Consider the following 15,606-nt stretch of genomic DNA (forward strand, 5'->3'; position numbering starts at 1 on the left):
CACCAAAGGAGTACAATACTGTACCCAGGGCTCGTTGGGAAAAGTACTAGGTTTAACAAAAGCTGAAAAGATGTTTAAAATTAGTTAAAATATAACCCTTTTAAGTCTCCGACATACTAGTTATGTGAAACAAAACTGCAGCGGATGGTGGAAATTTCCCGTTTCCTTAACAACACAAACTGGATTCCCTGCCAGTCGGATACATCCCACCCAAATCCAGTTCAAGAGTGCCACACTTTTTCCAGCCTTTTCACAACTACCTTCCTAAGTGGGGTTTCCCGCCATTTCACTTCAAGGAATGAAAGGTTTCCCCTCCCCAGATTGTCCACTCGTGGGAGGCCCGAGCCTACGCGGCTTCCCACTCAGGCGAGCGGCGGAACGCCAAGCGCAGTAGGCTGCATTACGATCCCGGCGACTGAGCAATAAAGGTGACAGCCCAAGCTGTACAAGTGCTCAGCATCCGACGAAAACCCGGAGGCAACAACACCCACGGCAAAGCGGAAAGCCCGGCAGGGCAGCGCGCGGGCCCAGTGCCCGCGCACGGAGGATGAAGCTCGGCCGTTGCCGGTAGGAGCGAGGGTTGGGGGCGGCTTTGCCCCAACCCGACTCCGGATTGGTCAGGCCCAGAGAGCCGAATGACGACAGCCAAGGAGAACGTCTGATTTGTGTGGTGGGCGCGGGCAGGCGGGGAAGCGCATTGCGCAGGCGCAGCTGCTCGGCTCCTCTCGCCCTAGAGCCCCGGCCCAGCTCTCGCGGACAAGTCCCGACATCGCGTGCCCCCCCTCCGGGACCGCCCCCTCCCCCCTCTCGGCGTCGTCGAAGGTAAACAATAGTTGGCCGGCGGGCGCTGAGTGTGTCTCCCGCCGCCAGATTCGGCGGGCTGCGTGGGACCGGCGGGATCCCGGCCAGCCGGCCATGGCGGGGCTGTACTCGCTAGGAGTGAGCGTCTTCTCCGACCAGGGCGGGAGGAAGTACATGGAGGACGTTACTCAAATCGTGGTGGAGCCCGAGCCGACGGCTGAAGAAAAGCCCTCGACGCGGCGGTCGCTCTCTCAGCCGTCGCCTCCGCAGCGGTCACCGTCGACTCTTGCTGGCAGCGAAGTCTCGGGGAGAGGCCCGGCGGCGGCAGCCCGAGAAGCTCGCGACCCTCCCCCGGACTCCGCGGCCTCACCAACTCCCGGTCGCTGCTGCCGCCGCCGTTCCTCAGTGGCGTTTTTCGCCGTGTGCGACGGGCACGGCGGGCGGGAGGCGGCACAGTTTGCCCGGGAGCATTTGTGGGGTTTCATCAAGAAGCAGAAGGGATTCACCTCGTCCGAGCCGGCGAAGGTTTGCGCTGCCATCCGCAAAGGCTTCCTAGCTTGTCACCTCGCCATGTGGAAGAAACTGGGTAAGTTCGCTGGCTTGTTTGTCTCTTCTTCGTGCAGTTGAGGGCTCTTACAAGAGCGCCAGCCCCGAGTGGGCCCCTGGCACCCAGATCGCTACAAAGTGCACCTTGGTTGTTACTGAAGTCTCTCCTAGGTTCAGTAGCGCTTTCGAGGGTGGAGGGTCGGGCGAAGTGGCTTTGGGAAAGATCGGATCGCTGTCTCCCCGCAGTCGGCCCGCGCTTAATTTCCACCTTCCAAGGACCCAGGGATGCGGTCCTCTCCCAGCGTCACTTTGGTGGCAACCTGCGGAAATGTGTTTGAAACCTGGCGCCAGATTTTGGCCAAAAGATGAACTGAAAATACGTTGTTACCTGGGCCACGCGCAAAGGAAGCGGGAGACGGCAAAAATGAGAGTGCTTCCCTAGAATCTGTCATAATTTTGCTCTGGAAGGACTTGTCCCTGTCGGTTGCCTCCTACCGGTGGTGTCAGTTCACCAAATTGACCCCGGGTGGTTGGTAGTTGAAGTATACTGCAGACTAATTTAATAAGGTTAAATGTAATTATCCAACGAGTTACGTCTTGGGAGGAATTCGGTTGCTTATCATAAAATGTATTAAAGATCTTTATGCTTATACTGCTTATGGGAAAAAAAAAAAAAGCGGGGATTGCATTGCTATGTCTCAAACTGGCCCCGCCTTAGGCGTGTGTGTTAAATTCGACTAGGGCTTTTTAAAAGTATACTTTTTTTTTTTTAATAGTTGCCTTAGCTAAGCCATCAGATAATTCTCACCAGTTCTCACTTTTACTACTTAAAAGTTGTAACTGCCGGTCAAAGTAACAGGAGAAATTACTGATATGCTAAAAGGAAATAGCTTTATTTTTAAAAATTCAGCAGAGTTGTAGTTTCCTCTAAGCTTTAAATGTTTTCTAAAGCAGCCATTGTTTCTGTACCCAACATGTGTTATACAGAGTTATAGGTGCTTATCCATTACTCCGAATGAATGGCATGAGCCTTTTTTTAGAGAGAGGATAATAACCTCTGTCATTTAAAAAATTGTCGTTTGTGGTAGCATAATATTGCTTTATTTTCGGCAGCGGGACAGGGGGATAGAAGAGTGTAAAAATTGGTCAAATAGAGAACAGTTTTTATAAGGTATTGTCAGAGTTGTAGACTAGCTTCTTTCAAAGTCTGTTTTCTGTTTGCCTGGCTTTCTGCCAAAAATTGTTTGATTGACTCATAGAACAGCCAGTCCTCCTGTCAGAGGCGTTTCCCATCCAATCCCAGAGGCCCCTATTATTTGTTTTGTTTTCGTGTAGGCAGAGCAGAGCTGGAAAGCGCTGCAGTATATTCCAGAAATATGTCATTTCATTGCCTACAGGGCAACTAGGAGTGGACATCAAGATAGAGGAAGATTAGACACAAAGAAGTATTTAGAGGCCTATTTATTTTGCAGTACACTTGGAGCAGCATGAGTGTGCCATATATTTGAACTAAAAGTATAAAGTATAAACCTTGTTACTTGAGCATTTTTTTAATAAGGCAGGGACCATGCTGTCAAATGTGAATGTGTATGTTTTTTGACATACCATACTTTTTAAATCAGACTTTCACTCTTATGAGGCATAGTTTAGAGCCTTATACACCAAACGGATGTTAAAGTTTGCTTTGTTCCACAGCTAAGCCTTGTACTCAAAACTTGAAAAAAAAAAATATTGGGGTGCCTGCGTTGCTCAGTAGGTTAAGTTGCCTGGGTTGCTCAGTAGGTTAAATGTCCAACTTCAGCTCAGGTCATGATCTTGCTGTTTTTGAGTTCCAGACCCTGCAACCAGCTCTCTGCTGTCAACACAGAGCTTGCTTTGGATCCTAGGTTCCTGTCTCTTTCTGCCCCTCCCCCACTAATTCCCTGTCTGTCTCTCAAAATAAATAAACCTAAAAAAAAAGGAATATGCTGAGTATATGAAAGTCTTGACACAGGAGTTGCAGATTTTTTTTTTAAAGTTTATTTATTTTGAAAGAGAGAGAAACAAGCAGAGGAGGGACAGAGAGAGGGAGAGAGAGAATCTCAAACAGGCTATGCGCTATTAGCTCAAACTCATGAACTGTGAGATCATGAACTGAGTGGAAATCAAGTCAGATGCTTAACTGACTGAGCCACCCAGGCACACCCAGGAGATAAAGGTTGTTAGAAAAAAATTGTTCTTCAGTCCCAAATTTATGGATAGCCCCTCATTTTCTATATAAATGAACTGCGTTTATAATTTATAGGGTAAGCCCTTCCCAGTCCAACTTTAGACTCTTTATTCAATTTTATTTGTTACCCACATTTCTATTACATTAGTCTTTTCACCATCCCAGAGCACATTGAAATACTCCATTTTCTTGAATTCTCCTCCAAAAAAGAAAACTGAAAAATAAACTCCTCTAAGTTTCCAAGTCAATATGTTTTCTTCTGTGAAGGTTTCTGTTTCTTTTGGAATTAAGCATCCTTTGTTTCTACTTTTGTAGTGCTCCTTAGGTTATAGCAGTGGTTCTCAAACTTTCTGCTCTCAGAACCCTTTTTACTCTTAAATGATTGAGGACCCTGCAGAGCTTTTGTTTATGTGGACTACATCCATTATATTTGCACTGTGAGAAATTAAAACTGAGAACATTTAAAAACACTTATTAACCTATTAAAAGTAAATCAAATGTATCTTAATACATTTAAATGAACATATTCATAATTCATCATATTCATTATTCAATAAATAGTCATTATTAATATATAATTAAAATTTTTTTTAACGTTTATTCATTTTTGTGAGACAGTGTGAGCGGGGGAGGGACAAAGAGAGAAGGAGGGACAGAATCTGAAGCAGGCTGGAGGCTCTGAGCTGTCAGCACAGAGCCCGATGTGGGGCTTGAACTCATGAACCATGAGATCATGACCTGGGAGGCTTAACTGACTGAGCCATCCAGGCACCCCAATATATAATTTAAGTGAAAATGCTTTTTTCTGAAATAAATACTGAAATAAATATTCTCATATCTGTTTCTGCATTCAGTCTATTGTGTTGGGTTTTCTGGTTGAAGTATATAAAGAAAAGGCAACCTCACATATATAATAGGAAAAGGGAGGAATAGTTTAGTGGAGTTTTCAGATAATTATGGATATCCTACACCAAAGTGATAGTTTCTTTTTTTTTTCAAGTTTTTGTTTTTTTTTTTAATTTTAATTTTTTTTTTTATTTTTGGGACAGAGAGAGACAGAGCATGAACGGGGGAGGGGCAGAGAGAGAGGGAGACACAGAATCGGAAACAGGCTCCAGGCTCCGAGCCATCAGCCCAGAGCCTGACGCAGGGCTCGAACTCACGGACCGCGAGATCGTGACCTGGCTGAAGTCGGACACTTAACCGACTGCGCCACCCAGGCGCCCGGAAAAGTGATAGTTTCTTAAAGTTGGTAAAAATGGAATCTGAAACCTGATTGATTGGTCTGCCTTGCACTTTGAATGAATCATGAATCATTACCCATGTGTAATTTATGACATGGTACATTAGTCATTTGGGAAATAATCACTGAATTATGCCAATTTTCGAAATATTGACATTTTATTATGCAATATGAAAATATCACATTTGTTAATATTCCTGATCTCATCAGAAAAGTCTTAAGATTGGGAAGCTATCAAGTTCACTGTAGTGAATACACATTTTCCAAAATGTGAGTTTTTAAGTAGCAATTAGAAATTCATCACTGGCAGGGCACCTGGGTGGCTCAGTTAAGCGGCCAACTCTTGATTTTGGCTCAGATCATGATCTCACGGTTCATGAGTTTGAGCCCCAAATTGGGCTCTGTGCTGACAGCAGAGCCTGCTTGGAATTCTCTCTTTCTCTCTCTCTCTCTCCCCCTCCCCCACTTGTGCTCGCTTGCTTTCTCAAAAAAAAAAAAAAAGTTTATCACTGGCAACAAATACTGCCAGTTGTTTTTCTTGAAGTCAAGAGCTCACTTTGTACATATTGTTTACTTTTTATTTATTTTTGAATGTTTTTAAATTTATTTTTAAGTGAGACAGAGAGCACAAGCAGGGAAGGGCAGAGAGAAAGAGAGGGAATCTGAAGAAGGCTCCAGGCTCTGAGCTATCAACACAGAGCCCAATGCAGGGCTTCAACTCACCAGCTGTGAGATCATGACCTGAGCTGAAGTTGGATGCTCAACCGACTGAGCCACCCAGGTGCCCCTTGTTTATTATTTTTTTAAGTTTATTTTATTTGAGAAAGAGTGTGCTTGGGCACATGCATGGGGAAGGGGCAGAGAGAGAATCCCAAGCAGGCTCCATGCTGTCAGTGCAGAGCCTGATATGGGGCTTGAACTCACGAACCGTGAGATCGTGACCTGAGCAGAAATCAGTAGTCTGATGTTTAACCAACTGGGTCACCCAGGCGCCCTTCACTTTGTTCATTTTGAAGAAAATGTATGTCAAATGCCCAAGTGTTGTTAATATAGTTTATCAGTCTTGCAAGTAAAAATGATGGTCCGTGAAAAATGGGCTAGATCATTTCATAACTGAGTCAAAGGTACTTTTCCTCTAGACAGGCATAATATGCAACTGAAGCCTGTTGTATGTACTTCTCTTTCTCTACAGAATATAAAAAGACATGTGTTCATGGGTGGAGGCTTAATAAAATTAATTTTTTATTGCGACATCAAGGACATTAAGTAAAACTGGTTTGGTTCCCTCCCCCCCCCCCCCCGACTTGGTTTTTGTTTTTTAACTGTAAGTGGGTGGCTGTGGAGAATACAGAGACTACTAATTCAGTTTGGTGTCACTGCCTTGATTCCTGCTAAGGCACCAGCAGTTTTACAAACCACTGCTTTTGAACCATCAGTTCAAATGTCAACACAGTGAAAAGGGCAAATAAGCTCTTAGAATTATTATGAAAAGAGTTTGGCTTTGTGAAATCCCGGTAAAGATCACACAGACAATTGTGAGATGACCATTACGTTTTTATCTGTCTTTCAGGTAAATTTTGAGGTCTTTTGGTTGGGGATGCCTTACATACTTCATAATTAATCTCTAAGAGCTGATTTCTTGCTTAAAGTAGCTGCTAGTTGAGTTGAATTTCTGTGGGTGAAATGATTAAATTGGATTTTTTACTCTATTTTTTAATTACAAAAATTTTTCCCATTTAAAAAATTGTGGTAAAATACATACAAGATTTACCATTTTAGCCAATTTTATGTATACAGTTCAGTATACTCACAGTATTGTGCAACCATCACTATTGTCCATTTTCAGAATTTGTTCATCCTCCCATACAGAAACTGTAATCATTAAACAGTAATTCCCTATTACCCTCGTCCTTAGCCCCTGGTAACATCTGTTTTACTTAGTGTCACTGTGAATTTACCTATTCTAGGTACCCCGTGTAAGTGGAATCATGTAATATTTGTCTTTTTGTGTCTTATCTCACTTAGCATAATGTCTTTAAGGTTCATCCAGATTATAGCCATGTATCAGGATTTTTTCCTTTTTTTTTTTTTTAATTTTTTTTCAACGTTTTTTATTTTATTTTTTGGGACAGAGAAAGACAGAGCATGAACGGGGGAGGGGCAGAGAGAGAGGGAGACACAGAATCGGAAACCGGCTCCAGGCTCTGAGCCATCAGCCCAGAGCCTGACGCGGGGCTTGAACTCACGGACCGTGAGATCGTGACCTGGCTGAAGTCGGACGCTTAACCGACTGCGCCACCCAGGCGCCCCGGATTTTTTCCTTTTTAATGGTGAATAATATTCTATCCTATGTATATATGACATTTTGTCTATCCATTCATCTGTTGATAGACATTTGGGTTGTATCCACCTTTTGGCTAGCATGGATAATGCTGCTGTGAACATAGGTTGTTTGATTCTGTTTTCATTTCTTTTGGGTAGAAACCCTAGAAATGGAATTAGTCATTTTTTTTCTTATTATTTTCTTATTTTTCTTTACTCTTTGTTCCCAAGTTATAATACATACCTGATTTATGTGTATTCACATGTATGCGTTATTCTTGTGTTATGCTCGCCTTCTAAGAAATAATGTTTTAAAGTTTGTGCTTTAAAAAAATTTTTTTAATGTTTATTTTTGAGGGGGGGGGAACATTTTTGAGAGAGAGAGAGAGAGAGACAGAGGCACAGAATCCAAAGCAGTCTCCAGATCTGAGCTGTCAGAACAGAGCCTGACGCCGGGCTTGAACTCATAAACTGTGAGATCATGACCTGAGCCTAAATCAAGAATCTGATGCACAACTGACTGAGCCACCCAGGTGCTGCTGAAGAATAGGTTTGGCAGATAGTTTTCATTTACCTTAAATTTAGAAATGAGACCAACACTGAAAGAGAATGGGAGGGATAGAAGGAAAGATAAGGGAAAGTGTGATAGAATTAAATTTGAAGAAGAGTTCTCTTAAATCAGAGAATTTTAAACCTGTATCTTTATTTTGGTTTGGTATTTCTGTTTTTACTTTCAAGGACCTTCACCTTGTCACACATCACATGTTCGAAAGAGTTTGCCATATTTATCCAGTACTAGATTTTTTCTATTTTTGTCAATCATTTCTTTCGATCAGTATTAGATAATTTCTGTTACCACATGTTTTGGCATATATCAGTAGTTCATTGCTTTTTACTGAGTAGCATTCCATTGTGTAGATACACCACAATTTGTTTATCCATTCACTTACTGATGGACATTTGGGTTGTCTTCAGTTTTGTCTATTACAAATGTGTAAGGCTTTACAGTAGAAAGGCCACTAATAAATGTAGCAGGAATGATAATGTTTAGTAACCATCATAATAATGATTCAATCAGGAGACATAAGTGAATGCTAAAACTAGTGGGTGAAAATTTGAGGAACAGAATTATATTAGTTTCTTAAAGGTGTTATAATAAATTAGCATGAATTGAGTAGCTTAACATAACAGAAATTTATTCTTTTATGGTTCTGGAGGTCTGACATCTGAAATCAAGGTGTTAGCCTCTGTTTTGGAAGCTCTGAGGGAGAATCTGTTCCATGCTCTCTCCTAGCTTCTGGTGGCTTCCAGCAATCCTTGGCATTTCTTGGCTTGTAGATTTATCACCTAGTTGCCACCGTCTTTTTTTTTTTTTTTAAATTTTTTTTTTTTTAATCCTTTTTTTTTTTTTTTTTAAGGTTTATTTATTTGAGAGAGAGAAAGAGAGGGGAGAGGGAGAGAGGGCGGACACACAGTGGGGAGGGGCAGATTGAGGGAGAGAGAACATCCGAAGCAGAGTCCACACTGTCAGTGTAAGACTGATGTGGGGCTTGAACTTGTGGACCGTGAGATCATGACCTGAGCTGAAATCAGAAATCCATTCGGATGCTTAACTGAGCCATCCAGGCACCCCTGTTTTAAAGCAATGTATACACACAAAGTGGGGCTGGAACTCACAGCCCTGAGATCAAGAGTTGTGTGTTCCACTGACTGAGCCAGCCAGGAGCCCCATCCACCATCTTTATATCCCTTTCTCTGTGTCTTCTCCCCTTCTCTTTTAAGGGCACTTGTTCCCTTTGAGGGCACTAAATCCAAAATTTAGGGCCCAGTCTAATCCAGGATGATCTCTTAAGATCTTTAACCTAATTACACCTGTAAAGATCTTTTTCCCAAATAAGGTCACATTCACAGGTTCAGGGTGGACCTACATTTCATTCAACCCACTACAAGGATTTTTTACATGGTCTCAGATTATCTTCCCACAAAATACTTATTCATTACAAGAGGAAAAAGATTAGAGTGGAGAAACCTGGTAGACACGAACTTAAGTGACCAAAGGTAGTGTTATTTTAATGCATAAATTGAGATTGCATACTGCCAGCAATGAAAAGATGATATTTAACACTTCTGTGTTATTCCTGCCAAAAATGCATAATCTGAATACAAACATGAGGAAACATGAAACAAACCCAAATGGAGAGACATTCTTGAAATGATTGATCTAGTAGTCTTAAAAAGCATCAAGGAAACAGAAGAATTTTTCCAGATTGAAAGGCTAAAGAGATAGGATGAGTAAATATAATAAAGAGGTCCTGAATTTTATCCTTTTATTATAAAGCATATTGTTAGGATAATTGATGAAAATTTGAATGAGATCTGTAGATTAGTTGGTAGTATGGTATCAGTGTTAATTTCCTGATTTTGATGGTTGATTGTGGGCCTGTAGGAGAATGCCCTTGTTTATAGGAATTAGATACTGTGATAGTACTTGGGAGTGATGGGATATACTGTTGGCTATTTAGTCTCTATCCGTTCAAGAACAAGAAATTCTCTGAATTATTCATGCATAATTACTTCATTTTATGCAAAAAAGAAAAAAAGTAAATCCAAAGAAACAGGTCTCAGAAAGATCGGAAGCCTGGGTATCTCCAGGAATTTAAGTAGCAGTTTCATCAGGGCCTTGCTGCTGAATGCATACCAGATAGCCAAGGCTGTATTTATTTGTTTTACTAAAGAGGATAAATCAGAAACAGCAGTTGCATTTAGGATCACCACTGAATGTAATCCACTCTCGTTTTCCAAGAACTGTCAGAACTTTTGCAGTGGTCAAACTATAGAATTAAATATGTTGGATCCCTACCCCTGCTTTCATGTTTTAATGGTGCCAACCAATCTTTGTGATTCTTTGAGAGATGAGATAATGCTTTTCATTTACTATTTTGGAGGAGAGTATCATTGTTGGGGTGCTCTCAAATCTTAACACTTGGCCTCTTCAAGTATAATGGGCTTCCTGACTCGTCAATTAAGAGCTATGAGGAGAAGCTATTAGTTGCTGCAATTATTTGGGGACTAAACTAGCTGTGGCATAGGTTTGGGGTTCCACTGAGCCTGAGGTGTACTGGATTCAAAGTGCTATTTAGTACTTGGTCTCCATGAGCCTTAGCCCATGACCAGTGGACTGTGGTTGTGTTCTGTAGCTCCAGAATTATTATCTTAGAGCCGTCATTCATTAGTTACTCAATGATGTGGGTATTTCTCTTTCCTTGGTGTACAAGTACATGTAAATGGCCACATACCATTTTGAAAAAGGTTAATGATTTCTTTAATTAAACTAGGAAAAGTTTTTGGTTTTTGTTTTGTTTCTTGTTTTGTTTTGTTTTTGATTCTTTGAATCAAATAAGGCCTTGTGAGTGACCATTCTGGAGATGCATTTTTTCCCTCTGCCCTGTTGTCAGTTAGGTAAGGTAACCCTACCAACTTTGCTTTGCGTTAACTACTCCTATCTAACTACTCCTATCTGATCTCTGTAACCTCATGGTTCTCTAATCCCTACACAGATCAAGGAACCCATTTTAGTTGCGGCTTCTTTGACTAATATTCTTGCCTCAAGAGAAGGGTCAATAAAATGTGTTTAAAAGATTTTAGTGTTGAAACGCCTGAGTGGCTCAGTTGGTTGAGTGTCCAACTTCAGCTCAGGTTGTGATCTCGCAGTTCGTGAGTTTGAGCTCCACGTTTGAGCCCCCTGCTTTAGATTCTGTCTCTGTGCCCCTCCCATGCTCACGCTCTGTCTCTCTCAATAAATAAACATTAAAAAAATATTAAAAAATAGATTTTAGTGTTTACCTAATTGCTTCCTTTTTTTTTCTTGAATTTTTAAAAATGTTTATTTATTTTTGAGAGAGAGAGAGACAGACAGCGTGGATGGGGGAGGAGCAGAGAGACAGGGAGACACACAATCGCAGGCTCCAGGCTCTGAGCTGTTAGCATAGAACCCGACACAGGGCTCCAACTCACAGACTGTGAGATGACAACCTGAGCCAAAGTTGGATGCTTAACTGACTGAGCCACCCAGGTGCCCTATGATACTGTGTTTTTAATATGCTCCTAGTTTTAAGTCATTTGTTTTTAAATCATTTTTTGAATACATTTTTTAAAAAAGTTTATTTAGAGAGAGAGAGAAGAGAGAGGATCCCAAGCAGGCTCTGTGCTTCTAGTGCAGGGCCTGTTGTGGGGCTCAAACTCATGAACCATGAGATCATGACCAGAGCCAAAACCAAGAATCAGACGCTTAATCGACTGAGCCACCCAGGCGCCCCTTTTTTAAGTCATTGAAAAAAAAATTCTTTTTAATGTTTATTTTTTTTTTAATTTTTTTTTTTTCAACGTTTATTTATTTTTGGGACAGAGAGAGACAGAGCATGGACGGGGGAGGGGCAGAGAGAGAGGGAGACACAGAATCGGAAACAGGCTCCAGGCTCTGAGCCATCAGCCCAGAGCCTGACGCAGGGCTTGAACTCCCGGACCGCGAGGGACCGCGAGATCGTGACCTGGCTGAAGTCGGACGCTTAACCGACTGCGCCACCCAGGCGCCCCTTTAATGTTTATTTTTGACAGAGAGAGAGAGAGAGAGAGACAGAGTGTGAGCCGGGGGAGGGGCAGAGAGAGGGAGACACAGAATCCCAAGCAGGCTCCAGGCTCTGAGCTGTCAGCACAGAGCCCAACACAGGGCTTGAACTCACAAACTGTGAGATTGTGACCTGAGCTGAAGTCGGACGCTTAACCGACTGAGCCACCCAGGTGCCCTGTTAAGTCATTTTTTAAAAACTAAAAGATTAAAATAAAACGTAAAGTAGAAAACAAGGAACACTAATTATAAAGATGTTGATTCCTTAGTATATAAATTTATTGCAGTTTTAATCAGACCTCAACAGGGTTTGTTATTTTAAATTTCCAACTTCTAAAGTTTTTTGGAATTCTTTTTTTTAAATGTTTTTATTTATTTTTGAGACAGAGAGAGACAGAGCATGAGCAGGGACAGAGGGAGAGAGGGAGACACAGAATCCGAAGCAGGCTCCAGGCCCTGAGCTGTCAGCGCAGAGCCCGACGCAGGGCTCAAATTCATGGACTGTGGGATCATGACCTGAGCCGAAGTCAGACACTCAACCAACTGAGCCACCCAGGCGCCCCATGGAAATCTTAAGATTGTTAAAAATAGAAGAAGAATTGGGGAATACTTAAATTCCTAATTATTGAAAAGAACCATAAATAGATTAGTAGGATGAGTTTAGAAATAGGTCTGAGGCAAAATGTAGCATATGATAAAAGGTGACTTTCAAATGATGAGAGCATGTTCAGTATTTTTAGATCATTGCAGAATATCACTTTGTACATATTAGTGTTTTTGACCAAAAAATGTGATTTAAATAATGTTAATATTATAATTTTGAATATTCTTTTTCTTTAAAGTTCTTTTTCTTCTTTTCCATCTTGTTTAGGTGCTTTTTGCAAACAGCTGGTAAATTTTAGGTAAATTTTGCTTTCTGAATGTGCTTAAGAACCTTTCTGGGAGTTCTCTCATTCATACTTACTGTGATAATTGTTTTTTGCAGCTAAGAACTTTAAAAAAAATCTATTTTAGCTTATTTGAAAAGAAAAGGTTTTATGGGGGCGACTGGGTGGATCAGTTGGTTGAGTGTCCGACTTTGGCTCAGGTCATGATCTCACAGTTCGTGAGTTCCAGACCTGTATTGGGCTCTGTGCTGACAGCTCAGAGCCTGGAGCCTGCTTTGGATTCTGTCTCCCTCTCTCTCTGCCTCTCCCTCACTTGTTCTCTCTCTTTCTCTTTCATCTCTCTCCATCTCTCTCAAAAATAAATAAATGAAAGTTAAAAAAGAAAAGGAAAATTTTAAGCGGGAGCTGTAGTTAACCCACAAAATAATTGAAAGAAACATTCAACATACTGTAGGTTGAGCTTCTAGGAGTAATACCTGTGACCAAACTGGGAAAGTAGATGGGCTAGGGAGCTGTCTGCTGTGATCTATGCATGCAAAATTGATGCTTCCTTCCTGCTTTTTTGTTTTTGTTTTTGTTTTTTAACTTTAAACAAAATGTGAAATATAGCATACATATAAAAATGTCATGAAACGTAAATGTACACTTCAATGAGTAGTTACAAAATGAGCTTTAAAAGTTAAGTAAGAGAACATTGCCTGTACAACAGAAGCCACATATGTCTTTTCTGATCTCATATTCTTATATTCTCAAGGGGTAACCACTGTCCTGACTTTTGTGGTGCTAGTTCTATAGCAATTTACTTATTTTTCTTTCTTTTTTCCTTTTTAAAAGGAAGTTTTTTTGAGAGAGCAAGCATGAGTGGAGAACAGAGAGAGAGGGAGGGAGGGGGAAAGAGAGAGAGAGAGGGAGAATCCCAAGCAGGCTCTGTGCCCTACACTGAGTCTGACGTGGGGCCTGATTCCATGACCACAAAATCATGACCTGAGCCGAAATCAAGAGTTAGATGCTTAACTGACTGAGCCACCCAGATACTCCTTAAAGATTTTATTTTTAAGTAATCTCTTCACCCAACGTTGGGCTCAGACCCACAACCCCAAGATCAACAAGAGTCAAATGCTCCACTGACTGAGCCAGCTGCCCTGATTTACTTATTTTTCTCAATAGTTTTACTACTTATTTTAAAACATGATAGTTTTCTTTTGAAGAGAATCATGCGGTTTGCTTTTATCTCATGCTTCTTGTGAGATTCTTACATGTTACATGTAATGTAGTCTATTGTAGTCTTTTGTCACATTGAAGGACATTTGGGTTGTTCCTCCTTTTCAGCCCATATGAATGATGCATCTCTGAACATTCATATGTATTGTGTGTATGTATATGTGTGTGTGTGTATATATATATATGCACATACACACATTGATTTATGGTATATGTCTAGGGATAGTGCGTAGTCAAAGTGTATACGTATATTTATTTTTGATAATGCCTAGATGTTTTCCCAAGTAGTTATATCAGTTTATACTCCCACCAGTAGTTGATAGAACATGTTGCTCCATATTCCTAATCACAGTTACTATCGTCAGACTTTAATTTATGTGATCTGATAATTGTGTAGTGGAATCTCATTGTGGTTTTTATTTTATATTTCCCTGTTGATTAAAGAAGCTGAATACCTTTGCATGGTTTTTGTCTGTTTGGATTTCCTTTTATGCAAAAGGCCTGTTCAAGCCTTTTGTCCATTTTTTATTGCATAGTCTGTCTTATTGATTTGTTTTGTAGGAGCATTTTATATATTCTGGATACTATTCCTGTGGAATGTATATATATTACAAACTCCATTTTTTGAGATACTTTTTGCTCTACTCATGGGATCTCCTGACAAGAATTCTTAATTTTGATGGTAGTACAATTTTGCATTTTCTTTATATGGCTAGCCCATCTTTTGTCTTTAGGAAATCCTTCCCTATCTTGAGGTCATGAATGTACCTTCCTAAATATTTTCTAAGCAGCTTAAGCTTTACTTTCATATTAAGTCATTTGATGTACCTGGAATTGACTTTTTGTGCTTGGCATCAGGGACCCAAAATGTTTGGTAGTTTTGGGGTTATTTAAAGAGAGAGAGAACAGGGGAGGGGCAGAGAGAGAAGGAGAGAGAGAATCTCAAGCAAGCTCTGCGTGGTCGGCCACCCAGACACCTGTTTTTTGCTTTTTGTTTTGTTTTAAATCTTGTTGCAATTTCATGTACTGGATGCTATCTTTACGGTTGGTGTATCAAGTGTTTAAATATGCATGGGTCCGTTTCTGTGCTTACCATTCTCTTGTAAACGGTACTCTGGTTTACAACTTTTCCATAAAAGTCTTGTTAGAGATTTGTTAGCCATGTTCCCAGGTATATACCTTTTGCTGTTCATTGTGAGTGGTATTTTAAAAGTTACATTTTGTAATTTTTTTAAAAGACAGTAAGAGAGAGAGAGAGAAAACGTGTGCCCCTGAGCAGCGGAAAGGGGCAGATGGAGAGACAGAATCCTAAGCAGTCTCCATGCTCAGCACAGAGCTGGATATAGGGCTCAATCCCACAACCCTGGGATCATGACCTGAGCCCAAATCAAGAGTCAGATAGATGCTCAACCAGCTGAGCCATTGGGCACCCCAACATTTGTAACACTGTAATTTTTTGTTGCTGGTTTACAGAAATAGCATTGATATTTTATATAACAATATATAACCGTACTGAACCTTGTCAGTGCCAATAATCTATAGATTCTTAGGATTTTTCCACAGATTTTTTTTGGGGGGGGCCTTTTTTGTTTGTATACTCCTCTTGATGCCTCAGGCTCTTTGCTTTTCTTAAATAATGGTCATAACAAAAACTAACATTTATTGAGCATTTACTGTGTGTCTAGTACTGTTGCAGTGGTTTTACATTGTGTGAATTTCTAGCTTAATCAGTATTGGTAGCTGTTCTGGTTTC

The 15,606-nt window shown here is 40.9% G+C and overlaps 1 protein-coding gene across 1 annotated transcript in view; it reads left to right on the plus strand.

The window, feature by feature from the left end:
- The first annotated feature begins 711 nt into the window (after positions 1 to 711).
- PPM1D (protein phosphatase, Mg2+/Mn2+ dependent 1D) overlaps positions 712 to 15,606 on the plus strand; it is a 48,342-nt gene continuing 33,447 nt past the window's right edge. Inside the window, exon 1 of the mRNA XM_040496921.1 lies at positions 712 to 1,387. Coding sequence (XP_040352855.1) covers positions 916 to 1,387 — 472 coding nt within the window. The 5' untranslated portion in view covers positions 712 to 915. The remainder of the gene's footprint in view (positions 1,388 to 15,606) is intronic.

Source organism: Herpailurus yagouaroundi, unplaced genomic scaffold, assembly GCF_014898765.1.
Source record: "Herpailurus yagouaroundi ecotype Mexico unplaced genomic scaffold, PumYag 189, whole genome shotgun sequence".
NCBI classification, from domain to species: Eukaryota; Metazoa; Chordata; class Mammalia; order Carnivora; family Felidae; genus Herpailurus; species Herpailurus yagouaroundi.